Below are 17112 nucleotides of genomic sequence, written 5' to 3' on the forward strand. Positions count from 1 at the left end.
AGCCTGTTTGGTTGAAGGGTTAGTACAGCTAATGGGCTCTTCTAGAACTACAGAGAGCACTGCCTTCAGTTGGAGAATGATTCAGATGTGGATCACTCTTCCCAGGAGGAGGGTGAATTATTTGAGGATTCGGGGTGTCCCCATCTCCCCACCGATCCCTGGCCTCTGCTGACTAGCGGTCAGGTGTAATGCTTTTGCCAGCCAGGGGACCTGGTGAAAGGGTCCCCCTGGCTGTGGCATTGCACCCCGCTAGAAGAGATTGGTGCTGGTTATGGAAAATACATGGGACCCCCTACTTATATTGTCCGCTGTATTTCTAAAACCAGGACCGGCTCACTGAGCCCAGTGCTGGTTGTGCTAAATACAGGAGATCCCTACATATTTTGTCGCCTGCATTTACAGAACCAGGACTTGCTCTGAAAAATCCGGGGCTGGTTGTGCTTTCAGTGAGGGATCCCATGTCAATTTTTTTTTTATTTTTTTTTAACACTTTACAAGCTTTTACACAAACTAATGCACGGAGGGGAATCCTTAACGAGGTTGACAGATCTTCCTGCATGTACAAAAGATCTGAAGATGCGACCGACGACCCGCGGGAACATGCATCAGGATCATAATAGAGTGTACACCCTGGATGAAATTAACAATTTGTCGTTCAGATGCTTTGGAATCGGCCAAATTGCTCAAGATATCATCTAGTGTGTAGGGGCCTTAAGGCTGTTAAAATCAATGGCATACAGTTTTATTCTTACGGTGTATTCTTACAAGTTACTGCCATTCAGATGACGTTCCTGGCCAGGTAATGCATTCTAAGAACTAGGTATAAACTACTGCATAGTACTTATCTGTCTGATTGCAGACATTCAATAATTTGATAGGCTAGATGCCTCTCAGTTGCTAAAAAATTCCTTATTCTGCAGCCAAATCTGGTCTGTGCAACGTTCTTACTTAAATATCTTGCCCAGAGAAGTTTTAAAAGTTCCAGCTGGTGTATATAAGCCTTTCACCATCTCAATGGCTTCATCCTCTGGTTTGCTATCAGGGACTCTCATTTTCAGTTTGGGGACCTGCCCTTCAGACTGTCATCTGCGCTAAGGGTTTTTACCAAGGTAATGGCAATAATGATTCCTCATCTTAGCTGCCTGAGTGTGAACATTGGGCCGGATTTCATTACGGATTGCGATTACGCACGCAGAACCACTGCGAAAATATGCTAATGTTTACAATCGCAATGACGTCTCAGCCTAACATGACGCCCACTTCCCCTTACTCACATCTGTAATATCTTGCAAGTCTGCGAAACAATCAGTAACATTGAGTACCATTGGAGCCTCACGCACAATTGCAACAGGTCTGACCTTACTCCATCGCAGTGGCTAATTTATGCACGCCCCTGTAACTGCATTCACATGCACTGACATGCCTGCGTTTCGCTGACCACTGCCCCCAAACGGCCACTTCCTGTCAATCACTCTGCGATGAGTCTGTGTGGTTACTGCGATCATAGTGTGATCGCAGTGGAGCCTTCGCGCACTGCGATGCATGTGCAGTACACAACAATCTGCCATCTGCCTGTGTAATCGCAATTGCGATCCATAATAAATCGGGCCCATTGTCCCTTACCTGGATGACCACCTTATCAAGTCTTTGTCCAACATGGTTGGATCGTTCACTTCCAGAAGTCCAACCTGGTGCCATCCCAACGCATTCAATTCCTGAGGCTGAGTCTAGATACATTCCTACAGCAAGTGTGGACAAGGCACAGTCGATCCTGGAATTGGTCCTAACGGTCCTCAGGCAATGGAAGGTGTCAGTTTAACTTTGTATTCGCCTCCTGGGGAAGATGGTGGCCTCCAGTTCAGCAAGTTTTACTCCAGTCCGTTCCAATTGCAACTTCTGTCTAAGTGGTCGGGTCCAACCTTCAGATGCACTTTCTGGTGCATCGGCCTCCTCAGACCTGCATTTCTCTGCACTGGTGGCTTCAGACTGACCATCTTTTGATGGTTCGTCGCTTCAGCATCTGGAACTGGATTTTCCTGACTACAGGTGGCAGTCTCCACAGTTGGGGGCAGTGGTATTTTACTGGTCGTGCAATGCGGCGCTCCTACCAATCAACATTCTGGAGCTCAGGACATTTTACCCTGCACTGCTGGCTGCATCTTCCCTTCTGACGGGACTGCCCATTCTGGTGCAGTTGGACCACAGCGCGGCCAGGGGGATGTGGAGTCGAATGGTCATGCGCAAAGCCAGTCACATCTTACAGTGGGCAGAGAGGCAAATCGAGGCAATCTCCATCGTATTCATCACAGGTGTGGAAAATTGGGAGGCGGATTATCTTAGTCACCAGGATCTCCATACTGGGGAATGGGCTCTACACCCAGAGGTATTCCACCAACTGATCCATCGTTGGGGCAGTCCTCAGAAAGATCTTCTCATAGCCGCTCAGCACATTCGCCAACTGCCGAGGTACTGCTCCAGGATGTGGGATCCTGCAGCAGAGGCGGTGGACGCTCTGTCAGTTGCATGGTGGCACCATCCAGTGTACCTGATTCCACCCTTTCCTGCCACGGCTGCTCAAACTCATCAAGCGCAAGTCCACCACAATTATCCTGGTGGTTCCAGTTTGGCCAAGTCGGGCATGGTACTCTGACCTTCTGCTTACCTCTAGACTTGTTCAGCAGGATCCGTTTGTGTACGCTGCCTTACAGCTGCTGAGTTTAACAGTGTGGCTGTTGAGACTGCAATCTTAAGACAAACAGGTATTGCAAAAGCAGTGGTTCTCACTATGCTTCGAGCTAGGAAGCCAGTGACTTCCGCCTACTACATCATATATGGAAGTCGTACGTGGCGTGGTCCCCGTCGGCTCCTCTTTCTTCAAGCGGGGTTGGATGCTGGGCTTCGTCTTTGATCGCTAAAGGTACAAGTGTCCGCTTTATTCATCTGCTTTCAGCTTCGTATGGCCCTGCTTCCAGAGGTTCAGACGTTCCTACAGGGAGCAACAACCTTTTGTGCAGCCTACGTCTCCTTAGGACTTCAACCTTGTTTTGACTTTTCTTCAATTGTCCGTTTTTGAGCTTCTGGAGGAGGTAGATCTCAAGTACCTATCCTGGAAGACTGCTCTTTTGTTGGCCTTTGTTTCGGCTCAGAGGGTGTCCGAGCTTGGGGCATTATCGTGCCGCTCTCCTTACCTAGTCTTGCATGATTGGGTAGAGCTTCGCACACCTCCTCCTTTACTGTCGAAGGTGGTTTCTGCCTTCCACATCAAACAGTTCCTGTTTTTTCCAATGACTCCATGTCTTCCCGCTCCTTGACTGTAGTTCAATCTCTGAGTTTGTTCCCTGAACAGCAGCATTGCGCAAATCTGCTGCCCTTTTTGTGCTGTATGATGCTGCAAGGAGCGTGTGACCTGCGTCCAAGCTTTGGCCAAATGGATCAGTCTTGCTTACGTGGCTAGTGGTCGTCCTCTGCCTGTTTCAGTGCTCTGAGAACCATCTTGGGCTGTGCGCAGAGGTGCTTCTGCATAGTAGCTTTGCCCTGCAGTTACTTGGTCCACAGTACACACCTTTTGTTCATTTTTGTTTTTGACACATTTGTGGCCTCAGGTTCCAGTTTTGGCCGCAGATCTCTCAGCACTTTCCTACCCGGGAGGGAAGCTTTGAGACATCCCCAGTGTCTTGAACTCCAGTGTCGTCCTAGAAGGAGAAAACAGGATTTTGGTACTTACCGATTAAATCCATTTTGATCGATTTAATCAGGCCACAATGGACGCCTGCCCAGTGCTGCTTTACTTGTCAATGTTTTGTTTTCCAGTTGTGTCTGCATGTTTGTCTGCAGTGTTTTTCAATAAACAGAATTATTATTTTTTTTTGTTATTGTTATTATTATTTTTTTTTTTTTTGTTTGGTCTTGGACCGCTTTTGTGTGGGTTCTTCCTTCCTGTTTTCTTTCTCTGTTATCTTGCTCTCCGTGTCCTCTGGTGCTCTGTTAAAACTAACTGGGGCTGATGAGGTATAGAGGGGGAGGAGACGGACACATTTCTAAATTAATTTAAAGTGCCAGGCTACGATCTGCTACCAGCTATACTTCAGTGTCTTGAGCTCCAGTGTTCCCTGTGGAATCAGAGAAATGGATTTATCAGTAAGTACCAAAATCCATTTTTTTGTGATTAAATTGCTGGATTTAAATTTTTGTTTAACTTTTGAAGAATTCTGAAAAAAAACAAAAAATAAATAAATATATATATATTTTTTTTAAGTCTGACTTCTAAATTGGCTCTATAATTAGAATATCATTTTTTCTCCTAGCAAGTGCATGTGTATCGATTTAAATAATAACCCCTTCTCTGTGGGAGACGAGTGGGTCAAAACTCTTTTGCACTACAGAAAAATCTTCGAGTCCTGAAAATAAGGGGAAGTTCTCTCTTAACCTGGCTCCCAAGAATTAAGAGGGTTATCACCTCTTTCAAAATTACCAGTTACCTTTTAGTACTTATTGTCTGGTGATCACCAGACAAAATCGCCCAACGCTATTGAAAGAAAAAAAAATAAAAATTCTCCATTGTGCCTAAATATATGTGGGGGCACCCTGGTTTGAAAGAAGGGAATATTGTCCCACTTAGTATCTCATCTATGGTGATCAGCTAGTGTTCACTCTAGGAAAGGCAGGGGGCAGGATGGCTATCTAAAATAAAAACACTCCTGTGTGGTCACTTGAAAAGTCTCTCCCCCCCCCTCCCCCCTTTTCTTCACTGTAGGGGGTGTGCCCAGTACTCACGGAGATGCTGGGTTTTCTCCAAGCTCTCACCGCAGTGTGAATAGATGCCATGTGCACAGCATCTATTCACTCACCAATGATTGTTTCACTAGAACTCCCATCCACCCTACGGGATTCTGCGGCCAGCGGATGGGGATGGCCGTTTCCGCTAAAACGGCCTATTGGGAACACTAATCGGCAGCAGTGATTAAAACACAATTTACTTTTCCACAGTTTTGGGGCCCAGATCTTCCTCATCTTGTGTGGGGGGGAGAAAAAAAAAATGTGGTGACTCATTTTATGCAATAGGTAGTCTTAACTGGTGGGTGTGCCACTATGAAGGACACATGATGGAAGCTCCCCATCTGCTTACTGCAATCCTGTCGATACCAGGTGCTTTGTGCGACAGTTGGGCATCTGGACGACCTGGCATGGGTCCTTCTTCCCGACCGGCTCCTGGCGCCATTCCTCCACTGGATTCCAGCTCCTCTGGCTTGGAGTGGCCACCATTTTGTACTGCGGTCTAACATTCCCTGCTGCCTCGACCCTTTCTCCTTGAACCTCTCCTGCCCCCTGAATCTCTCCAATTGCTGCCTGCCTCTGCAGTTGGCTCCGGGTGACCCATTGAGACCACTCACCCCGGCCTTGAGGGCAGACGGATGCTGCTTGTGGTGGCTGATGCCTTATCTCACGGCTCGCTCCCTTCTGACACCATGCTTCTCACGCTTCCTTACATGTGCCTGGATCCTGGGATGGCTGCTGAATTGTACCCTAAAGCAGTGTGAGGGGAGATTCCGTGACACTGATCAGCTCTGTGCTACCTGCTGCGGCTTGCTACTTTATGTGCATTCTCTGGTGTTTGTGCTGCCTTAGGCCCTGCTATTTGTACATCTGACCAACTCCCTGAACCAGCTCCAGGTGGGGAATCCGTGAGGCTGTGTTGCTCTGCATCTTATCTTTGTGTACATGTGCCTGCCTTGAAGTGCTGCTGTGATAGACCGTCCTTCTCCATTGTTGCCTGCACTATTGGGTGATCCTTCGTCTTTTGGCTGCTTTTCCTGTCTGGCTGTGACGAGGGATACCATATCTGCTATGCTTATTGCCTGAGACCTGCATCCTCCCTTGTGACAGCTGGAACCCGGTCTTACCCACAGGTACTGCCTAACTTGGTTCTGCTATCTACCTTATCTACCAGTGAGGATGGCAGTTGGTGTGGTTCCCCTATTTGAATTTTGAACTGCGCTCTAGAACGTCAATTCATTTAAAAGTTGTGAGAAAAACTTTGAGTCCAATAGCGAGTGAAACATCCTGTATATTGGCTCAATTTGAGGACTTTGTGTTAGTGTTTGGTTTTACTACTAATTAAATACCCTGGGTTCCACTGTACATCCTTCATGGAGTGTGGATCTTCAAATTGTTTGGGCCCCAACATCCCTAAAATATTTGGAAATTTATCTACTTAAGAGAATCCAAGATTTATATACCCTCAATATATCAGGCGTCCTAAAGGAAGCATTGGGAGAACTCAACACCTGGAACCATTTAATGCGATCTTATATGGATAGAATATACTTGCTTAAAATTACTACATTCTCAGAATACCTTTACCCGCTTCATATGCTGCCTTTTCTCTTATCTGCGTTGGATGACACATTTATTTGCGCAGCTTTCCGTAAATTTATTTGTCAGAATAAAGGATCCCAAATAAGTTTGCTGAAACTGCAACAATACCTCGGTAATGGAGGAGTTAATATTCTAAACCTAAAATTGTATAGTCATGCAAGTACAATTATTTACATTAAGGTTTGGATTCTGACTTTATATGGTCCTCCCAAAATAGACCAATCCTTTTTTTTTACATATGAGGGCTGATATTAAAAGTAATGAGACTAATATTTTTTATTCAGAATCAGATGACTCCAGAGGATCTGAACACTTTTTTCAAAATAGTGTCCTTCACATTCAATAAATTTTTTGCAGTGTTTCAACAATTCAAAGACGTGCAGTAGACTGTTTTGTGACATCACTTTTAGTGTTGCAGCTGTGGCATTTGTCACTTCATCATCTGTTGAGAACTTCTTTCTGCGCAGTTGTGTTTTCAGGGTTGGGAATGTCCAGAAATTACAGAGCACTAAGTCCGAGCTATATGGAGGTGTTCCTGTGCTGTTCCATTCATTTTAGTTAGTTGCTGCCAATGCAAATGCATCAACATGTGGTCTGGCATTGTCTTGGAGCAAAACCCACTGTTTCTTCAGCAAATGTAGTATTTTCTTTATCATGGCTATGGGCGACTGGGTTTTCAGGATGTTCGCATAGTAGTCACCATTAATGGTCTGTCTACGGGGAACCCAGTGCATACCATGCGCATCCAAGAACAGCAGAAGCATGACTTTACACGCTGAAGGAATCGCACAACATTTTTTGTTTTGTGGGCAGCAGCGACTTTGTGTGTTTCTATACACTGGACTCTTGTTTGGATTCCAGATCATAATGATGAATCCACAATTCCGCAGCTTTGGCATCTGTAACCGCGGAGGTGGTCTCCCAGAACGCGCTTCATCAGTCATTTGTGTATTACCCCCTTTGAAGTGCTTCCACAACCGAAATACTGCAAGATGGCTAATTGTTTCTCCACCGTATGCTTGCAGTAACAATTCATGAGTTTTATTTCCGCTTTTTCCAAACTTAACACAAATTTCAATTGCACAACTCTATCGTAAACTCACACGTCTTCCTCATCCACAATGATGAAACGTATGAAGATCTTCCACTCGCTGTGACCAAACAAAAAAAAAGACTACGGCAGTCCAACCGCAGGTTCAGACACATCGATGTATGAGCTTCACAATAACTAGCATAGCATTGCCACGTCTACCTATGGGACAGAAAAACAGAGGCAGTCTCATTACTTTTCAATCAGCCCTCGTACAAACAAGAACTTTCTGAAGACCTTTCATAAAACCCTCTTTTAGGGGGGGAATTCAGTTCTCCAGTGGTTAATTGATCCCCCGGGGGCTATGCAATTAGCCTTATAGCTGGAAGTTAACTGTGATTTTCTTTCACTTACCTGAGTGTGTGTTTGTATATACATACTGAAGTGCCGAAAGTCATGGGGATTGCAATATGTAATGGTAGGTGGCGTCACTATGCTATGACATTTTAGAAATTCCCAGACCTGCATCAGTTGTAGTCCCTGAAGTTTCGTAAGTCCGTATAAACACTGGCTCGGCTGCTCATAGCAAGACAATGTGAATTATCTGAGTTTGAATGGGGTATGATAGTGGGTGCCCGATGGATGGGATATTCCATTTCCAATGTGCAGACATTCACCGTGTCTCCATCTAGTGTGCATCGGGAATACCTTTTGGAAGGAATTACCACCCACCGTGGACAGTGCAGTGGCCGACCACGGGTGCTTAATGATAGAGACCAGTGGCATCTGTCCAGAATTGTCCGTGGCAACAGATAAGTGACGCTGGCTCAAATCACAACCCAAGCTGTCAAAAAGGCACCGTGCAGGCTATTGGTGGTTCCATAATGGTGTGTTGGGTACAGGATGCCGGCGGTCAGAATCCCGACGCCGGTATCCTGACAGGGTTAGGATACAGACACTTGTCTGTAAATATCCTAACCCTACCCCTAACCCTCCTCCCTAGTGCCTAACTCTAACCCTCCCCCTAACCCCACTACTTAACTTCAGAATGCTGGTGCTGAGATTGACTGGTGTTGGGATTCCGGCACCGGCATTGTGAGCGCAAGCATCCTGACAGCCGTGATTTCAACTACCTCCCATTGTGGGGTGTGTTCACTTGGCTTGGTTCCTCCTGAACAAGTCATTGACCGGTAATCACTATGTTGCTTTTCCTGATGACCGTTTGCAGCCCTTCATGGGCTTCATGTACCCCCACAACATTGGAATATCGAGGAGCATTCTGAACAGTTCCGTCGAATGGTGCGGCCACCACATTTGTCCGGCAAGAACTCAATTGAGCATTTATGGAACGTGATGGTGAAGTCCGTTCAAACCCAAGATCCTGCACTACAAATATCTGGGAGCTGTGGGAAGACATGGGTCCACATCTTTACAGAGGGGTGTGTGTATATAATATTTTTTTATACACACACTGCTTCCGGAAAGTATTCACAACGCTTCACTTTTTCCACATTTTGTTATGTTACAGCCTTGTTCTAAAATGGAATCAATTAATTTTTGTCCTCAAAATTCTACACACAATACCCCATAATGACAACGTGTAGAAAGTTGTGTTTTGTTTTTGTTTTTTCTTTTTTTTAGAGATTTTTGCAAATTCAATTAAAAAAAAGACAAAAAAAAAACACTAAGAAATCACCTGTACATAAGTATTCACGACCTTTGCCATGAAGCTCAAAATTGGGCTCTGGTGCATCCTGTTTCCACTGATCATCCTTGAGATGTTCATACAGCTTAATTGGAGTCCACCTATGGTAAATTCACTTGATTGAACATGATTTTGAAAGCCATACACCTATCTATATAAGGTCCCACACTTGACAGTGCATGTCAGAGCACAAACCAAGCATGAAGTCCAAGGAATTGTCTGTAGACCTCAGACAGGATTGTCTCGAGGCACAAAATATCTGCTACTTTGAAGGTCCCAATGAGCACAGTTGCCTCAATCATCCGTAAATGGAAGAAGTTCGGAACCACCAGGACTCTTTCTAGAGTTGGCCGGCTGTCTAAACTGAGCGATCGGGGGAAATGGACCATAGTCAGGGAAGTGACCAAGAACCCAATGGTCACTCTGTCAGAGCTACAGCATTCCTCTGTGGAGAGAGGAGAACCTTCCAGAAGGACAACCATCTCTGCAGCAATCCACCAATCAGGCCTGTATGGTAGATTGGCCAGACGGAAGCCACTCCTTAGTAAAAAGCACATGGCAGCCCGCCTGGAGTTTGCAAAAATGCACCTGAAGGACTCAGACCATGAGAAACAAAGATTGAACTCTTGGGCGTGAATGCCAGGCGTTCTGTTTGTAGGAAACCAGGCACCGCTCATCACCAGGCCAATACCATCCCTACAGTGAAGCATGGTGATGGCAGCATCATGCTGTGGGAATGTTTTTCAGTGGCAGGAACTGGGAGACTAGTCAGGACAGAAGGAAAGATGAATGCAGCAATGAACAGAGACCTCTTGGATGAAAACCTGCTCCAGAGCGCTCTTGACCTCAGACTGGGGCGACTGTTCATCTTTCAGCAGGACAACGACCCTAAGCACACAGCCAAGATATCAAAGGAGTGGCTTCAGGACAACTCTGTGAATGTCAGAGTGGCCCAGCCAGAGCCCAGACTTGAATCCGATTTGAACATCTCTGGAGAGATTTGAAAATGGCTGTGCATCGACGCTTCCCATCCAACCTGATGGAGCTTGAGAGGTGCTGCAAAGAGGAATGGGTGAAACTGCCAAAAGATAGGTGGGCCAAGCTTTTGGCATCCTATTTAAAAAGACTTGAGGCTGTAATTGCTGCCAAAGGTGCATCAATAAAGTATTGAGCAAAGATTGCGAATACTTATGTAAATATGATCTCTTTAGTGTTTTTTTTTTTTTAGTTTTTTTTTTTATAAATAAAATGTGAAAAAATCTCAACTTTTTACACATTGTCATTATGGGGTCTTGTGTGTAGAATTTTAAGGACAAAAATGATTGATTTTTTTCCATTTTGGATTAAGGCTGTAACATAACAAAATGTGGAAAAAATGAAGTGTTTTTGCATGTAGCCCACAAATGCTGGGCAGCTTTTACACTGCAATTTAGATGTCAGTTTGTACACACCCCTTCTAAACCTCTGAACATTTTAAATCTGCCACAGCTGCAGTACAGCATGATTTTACTAAGGTGCACAGTTACTTGCTCTTTCTTACTCTGTTCCCAAATCTGAATCTGGCCTTATAGCTTCTGTCTTTCTTTTAATTTAATTTTTTTTTTTTTTGTAGAGAAGCTTTGGATGTGTTTATCAAGGCTAGCAATGTTAAAACTCGTGTACAGAAAACAACTTTGCCAGAAAACTACTTTGGAGAAGACCCAACTCTGAGTCAAAAAAATGGTATTGAAATTTATAATGAATATGCTTTTTTTTTTTTTTTCTATAGTAAATAGTTTTATTTTTATCTCAATTAAAAATAAAACTATCAGTAGGTATGTACAGAAATGTGTCCTTACTTGTCTTTGCTGGAGTCGTGCCAAACGGCTCCTTTTGGTGCGCCTGGTCCCGTGAGACTGTTAGTACTGGACGTTCTTGTCTTTTTTTTGCCTAAGATGCAATGTGACTAGAATGCACCAGAAGACTGTACTAATTAAATTGATATGACACTTGTATATCTGTGTGTGACTTTCTCTCAATCAGCATGGAAGTTCCACAATGCAGCGGCCACAGCTTTTTTCCACACCAAGTTTCATTTGCAGATAGCTATAAAAGTGCTGCATATCAAATTAATCAGCACAGTCCTCATGCGTCCTAGTCCTATTGCATTGTGGCTTAGATGCACTTTCTGCAAAAATGACGCCTAACTTGAGCATAGTTGCACGAGACCTGGCGGCTCGCTCATGTCAGGCACGTTGCGCTGCATGGCTTATTGAGGCTAGATGAGCAAGGACAAAAAATGTTCAAACAGTGAATGTTTATATAAAAAAAACCAAGTAAAAATAATTTTTAATGTGTACGCTAGAATTTGGCCATTTTCAAGCTTAAATATTAGCGTTTAGTGACCAATACACTTAGCTGTGCTAAGTGGAGACACTTTGCTGGCTGTTTTCAGCCTGTGCGCTTCTGTGATACTCCGTATTCAATTAGAAAATGCTTATTGCAGAGATAGCGTGGTAAGTCTTCATAGTTTAACGTGTGATATGTATGAGGAAGTGTTGAAATCACCCTGAACTCCAAAAAAGTGGGCAATAAGATTACAGGATAGTATAGAATTAATAGAAATATGGATGACGCTAAGGTATTTCGAAATCTGTGACCTAAGGAGAGAATTGGGTCTTTCCAACAGACCCCTTAAATGTTTATATAGGAAAAAAGTTATATCCAGTTAGCCACGGGGCTTAATTGTCAGGGGGTAGAATCACTACATTTATTCCCAGCCATGAGACCACATGTCCCGGGGGGGAAATGCGTCAGTCATGTTTGCGGTAAGGGTGCAGTTGATTTGGCGGGCAGTGTGCTCCGGGCTGGCGGCGGGATGGAGGCTGCACGCTTCATCTTCTCCCCCTCCCAGGTCTCTGTAAACCTGTACACCACCCTCTTCAACGCGGGGCTCCTACACCCCCCCCCACCCCCCCGCTTAGGTATGAACATCGGAAGCCAGTGGTTAGCAACCATCAATATTTCTGATTCGATGGAAGTACTTTTTCATTGAATGCCGGGAATTTGGTGGTTGCCAACTATCTGAGGCAGCTTTCCGATGCCCATCCGATGGCTAGCTGTGGGGGGGGGGAGCACGGCATCTATTCTCAGTGTAAGGGGAGCCTGGGGGCAGCCCAGCATCTCTGAGATTGCATGCCCCCACAGTGACGCGGAGGGGGGGGGGTGCAGCGAGGCTCCGTTTTTCCCTTATCAGTTGCAAATGGTTATACTGTTTAATGATGCGATAGCAACTAGCTGGATTTGATGTCTGAAGCCCAGCGACCATTCGATGCCATGCTTCCGAAGTCCATCCCTACTCCACCCAGTTTCACCTTTTTGTGTGTGTTACCTTTTGTGTGTGTGCCAGGGACACAGACCAATTAATTTACATCCATCTTTATATATTTAAATATAGATGGATATGGTTGTTTTTTTAAAATGGGACGCGGGCGCCAGTCCCTTTTGCCAGGGGTGCTCGGATGCCTAGATACACCCCTGAATGCAGCCTCTGTGTTTTCACCAACGGGGAAAACCAATATATTCAAGCTTTTTACCTGGAATCTATGGGTTACCCCAGGGTTTACCGTACAGAGGAAATGCTTAATGAATAGCTCAGGGCATTTTTCCCCGCAAGGCATACCATGCGCCTAATTGAATGTCTATTATGTTTAAATTTTTATAAACAATACCTTGTCTGTACTTGTGAGAATGGCTTGCTACATTTTGACTTGTTTCTCCATGACATTATGGGTTGATCATATTGAACTGCTTTGTTAGAATGAATTGCTTATTTCTTGACATTAATTATTGTTGGATATTTCCTAATTGCACATGGCTCACCTCTCGTATAAGGGCATTTATTCCATCTATTAAAGACATTATATTTATTAAGCAGTCCACAATGATTAGCTCACCCCATTTGGTAAGTAATGAATATGCTTTACAAGTAACATATGTGACATAAACCTAACCCCCACATCATTTAACCTAAGCAGCTTTTTGTAGAAAACACCTAAAAAATGGCGTATCTTTATGGGCCCGATTTAAGATGATTTTTAAAACCATTTTTATTTGCTTTATTATTCATAGGGGGAGGAGTGGAGCTGTATTTAGCTTAATGATTTTTATTTTTTTTTTCACTTTGCATCAAGGTGCAAATTAAAATGTGTGTTAACTCTCATTGAGACATCACGTTAAATTCTAATTGAAAAGAAAAAAATTGTGGAATTTTGAACTGCGTAAACAGAACTCTTGGCTAATAGAATCCGCGACTTGCTGTCATTTTAAACTTTTGTAATGTCTTTTTATGTTGATTCCTAATTTATTTTTCATTAGATTTCTCGAATGAATTGAGCAAGGTTGCACACCTCAAACAAACAGATGAGGTAAATATATCCGAAGTGCTTTTTTTTTTTTTTTTTTAACTAGCTTTGTAGTTGATATCTTGTGACTTTAAATGGGTTTTGTACCTTTTATGTGACTGCAGTTTATTAGACTTTATAAAGCCTTCAGCATTTTTATTCGATACTTTGCTTATTCCTTTTGTCTTTTCAGCATTTTGGCTGTGTCTGACCACATTGAGCAGTAGAATGTGTTGCCCCTGAAGTGAATGATACACTGCTCTGATGTACTTCTTGAGTTCAGTATAACTATCACCCTTGTTTAGTATCCATCAACCGAAACAGTTGTGCCTGCTAAAAGTGTGTTGGTGAAATCTACATAAAGAAGCCAACTACACTAAGAAATGTATTTAATAAAGATTGTGTGGAATTTACAAAATGATTTTTAGACACGATGAGCCTAGCTAGCACTTAAAGGATTTTCCACCATGTAGGTAGAAACCCCCTTTATTACTAAGCTCATTCTGTCATTTCTACTTTCTTTGATTTCCAGATCACACAAGTTTAAAAGGGTGATAACTGCTTTATGAAATCATTACCCTCTGTCATTTCTTATTTGAGTTAATATTCCCATTTGGTAACTTTTTTTTTTTTTTTTTCCTTTTCTTTTAGACTTCCAATGCATCACCTTTATATAAAGATTCACAGGCAGAAGAGCACAGTTTACCAGATGATCAGTTTAGTTCTTCTGCACTAAGTTTCTTGGAAAATGAAAAGCTTATGTCTGTTGCCAGCTTAGACAGCAGTTCTTCAGGTAATTTAATGTTTTATTTCTACATTTTAAAAATGTATCAATTTGTCTATATGAACAGTACAAGTTGGACATTCTCTAACTGGTCCAGCTAATTTGTCTGCCCTTACATCATGGTAAACAACAGTACAATTACGATGTTGTAATCGTACTGTCTTTCCCTAGTCGCCTAGTGGATGTGCGGCTTCAGAACATCATTTCATGTAAACGTGCATTGAAGCCACAATATATTTGTTTGATGCAGCCCTCTTTGCTGTTTGGAACCTTGCTCCTCCCATTATCCAACTCTCTCCAATTCAGAATATAGTGTGAATCTATATAGAGGCTGCCACTGGGGAAACAAGGTTTCTCAATACCTTGTGGGGGAAATCACAGGAATAAACACAGGAATCCACTATACAAGTGTAATAGGTGTGTGGACACCAGGATCAGAAAGTCTGAAAATAGACAATATTGTTGAAAACTAAGAATGCATTAAAATGATTAAAACACAATGCAGATAAGTTACTGTGCACAATAGAATTTAAATAGTTAATACAAAATCACACACTGCTGTAATTGTAAAATGCAACATACAGTAAAAATAAAATTAGGCATGCAGGGAAACCTGTCATTTCTAGGTGTGCATATTAGTCCTGCTTTAAGTGCTCATAGATAGAGGCTAGCGAGATGTATTAGAGAAATATATTATGGGGATGGACAACTCCATGGAAATTGCCTAAAAGAGCATTATATTAGGCTGTAAGGGTAGTAACTTTGAGTAATTGTTTGCTGATGAGCCGTTCTTCTCCTTGCTACTCTTTCAAACTTCTACAGCTATCTAATGGTACTAATGATTGACTGGCTATAAGTTAAGTAAATCCACTTTAATTTAGCTCAAAAATTAGTTTTTCCAATTGACAAGCTCTTCACTGCTCTGTTGGGGAACTTTTTTTTTTTTTTCTGCCTGCCTTCATTCCCTTTTTATAAATAAGTGTTGCTATCCCCATAGCTTTGTGTTCACTAACAACGCAATCAATACAAGTGAACAGGAAACCGCTTCAAGATATGTATATTACACTGCTGTAATCCTTTGTTCTAACAATTTAATTTACTTCAAGTTATTCCATCGCCACCAACTTAATAACACTTTTTACTTAGAAAAGCAGGAGATGAGTAACAACCTTAGTCAAATAAATTTTTATTTTGAAAATGGCTTGTGTCCGGGTCCCCCGCTCAACCCCTCCCTGCCCAGCACCCTGGCCACAGCAGCAACAAGTAAGTATACACACCTCCTGATAAGCAGGAGAGGTGTTACTTTCTCTGCTGGGCAAATGACAGGCGGTCTTTGCTGCACTGTCACAGGTTGGAGATACAGAATCCTGCCGCGCCGGTGCTTGCATGAGAGAAGCACCAGGGCCGGCTTCTTCACAGAGCCGCTTGAGTGCGCAGCTGTTAGCAGTGATTGCGCTTAATGAAAAAGAAAAATGCGGGGACTGCTAAGGGATCTGTGAGTCCTGCAGTGGGGTAGCATTATTTTTTTAATTTCTGCTCCCCCACCTGTTTCTACATTGCATAGTAATAGTGGGGTAGCCTTATTTTTTGTGAGTCCTGCTCCTTCCCACTCTTTTTCTGAGTAGTATTATTATTGTAATTCTTCTCCATCTGTTGCTCTGTCTGCCTCCAGTTTACCTTTTCTGTGTCAGATAATCTGCAAAACTGTGTGTGCGCTTGTCTGTGAGTGGGCTATTATGTACTTCAAAGCAACAGACAAAACAGCTACACAGAAACTGTTTTGCTGCACTAGGTGCAAAAAGAAATGTACCCATGCTCGCTCTGAAGGGTCATCTTTTGTGTGATGCTTGTGAAGCTGAAGGTGCTAAAACAGCGCAGACTGTCACACCCTCTTTACTAAATAGCAGGGGTCATATCAGATCTTACATAAAAATTAACTGCTTCTTGTAGGGAATGGGAGGCTGCCAAGGATGGAACTAGCACCTCTCACCATTCTTTTCTTGCCTTGCCCAAGTGATTGGTTCTGCGCCTAAGTCTCCTGAGGCTATGGGTATTGAAGCACTTATTCTGGCTGTGAGGGATGTACTTCATGTTTCTGACCCTGAGGCTCCAGAATCATTAGAGGACTCCTTGTTTGCTAAGAAACAGAAGTCTTCTGTTACCTTTCCGGTTTCCGGCAAATTAGACGAACAGATGGCAGCCTGGCAGAATCCGGACTGTAAGTTCCACATCCCTAGGTGTTTTTTCTCCCTTTATCCTTTTCCTGCAGAGAATAGAAGTCAATGGTAGACTCCGCCACCTGTGGATTCTGCGGTTTCTCATCTGTCGAAGAAAATCATGCAGTTCTGGGAGCTAATACGTTAAAGCGGAAACTGGAAACTACATTAAAATCCATTTATACTGCTGATGGTGCAATTCTCAGACCGGCCTTGGTCGGCTCTTGGGTCAACAAGGCAGTGGAGAAGTGGGCGGAACAATTGGCAGAAGGTCTAAAGTCAAACACTCCGCGGGCTGATCTGATTACCTTGGCGGAGCATATTCAGGAGTCCGCAGTATACTTGGGAGACTCCTCCAGAGATGTTGGCCAGGTAGGCACTAGGATCTCTTCTTCGGCTGTCTCTGCTCACCTGGCTCTTTGGCTTTGTGCTTGACAAGTGGATGCTGAGTCTAAATGAGCGTTTGAAGCTCTTCCTTTCACAGGTTATTTTATTTGGTCCAGAATTGGACAAGTGGATCTCTCTGTCCACCGGGGGTAAGAGCACTTTTCTACCTTCGTCAGTACCTCCTCCACGTCGCTCTTTTTAAGGGCCTCCTTTTGAGCCCCAGCGAGATTTCA

The 17112-nt window shown here is 43.5% G+C and overlaps 1 protein-coding gene across 1 annotated transcript in view; it reads left to right on the forward strand.

Moving 5' to 3' along the window:
* LOC148526981 (centrosomal protein of 192 kDa-like) overlaps positions 1–17112 on the forward strand; it is a 207086-nt gene that overhangs the window by 39621 nt on the left and 150353 nt on the right. Inside the window, exons 4-6 of the mRNA XM_088469516.1 lie at positions 10723–10832; positions 13467–13516; positions 14144–14285. Coding sequence (XP_088325642.1) covers positions 10723–10832; positions 13467–13516; positions 14144–14285 — 302 coding nt within the window. The remainder of the gene's footprint in view (positions 1–10722; positions 10833–13466; positions 13517–14143; positions 14286–17112) is intronic.

This window comes from Taudactylus pleione, unplaced genomic scaffold (genome assembly GCF_031769625.1).
Source record: "Taudactylus pleione unplaced genomic scaffold, aTauple2 ptg000093l, whole genome shotgun sequence".
Taxonomy (NCBI): domain Eukaryota; kingdom Metazoa; phylum Chordata; class Amphibia; order Anura; family Myobatrachidae; genus Taudactylus; species Taudactylus pleione.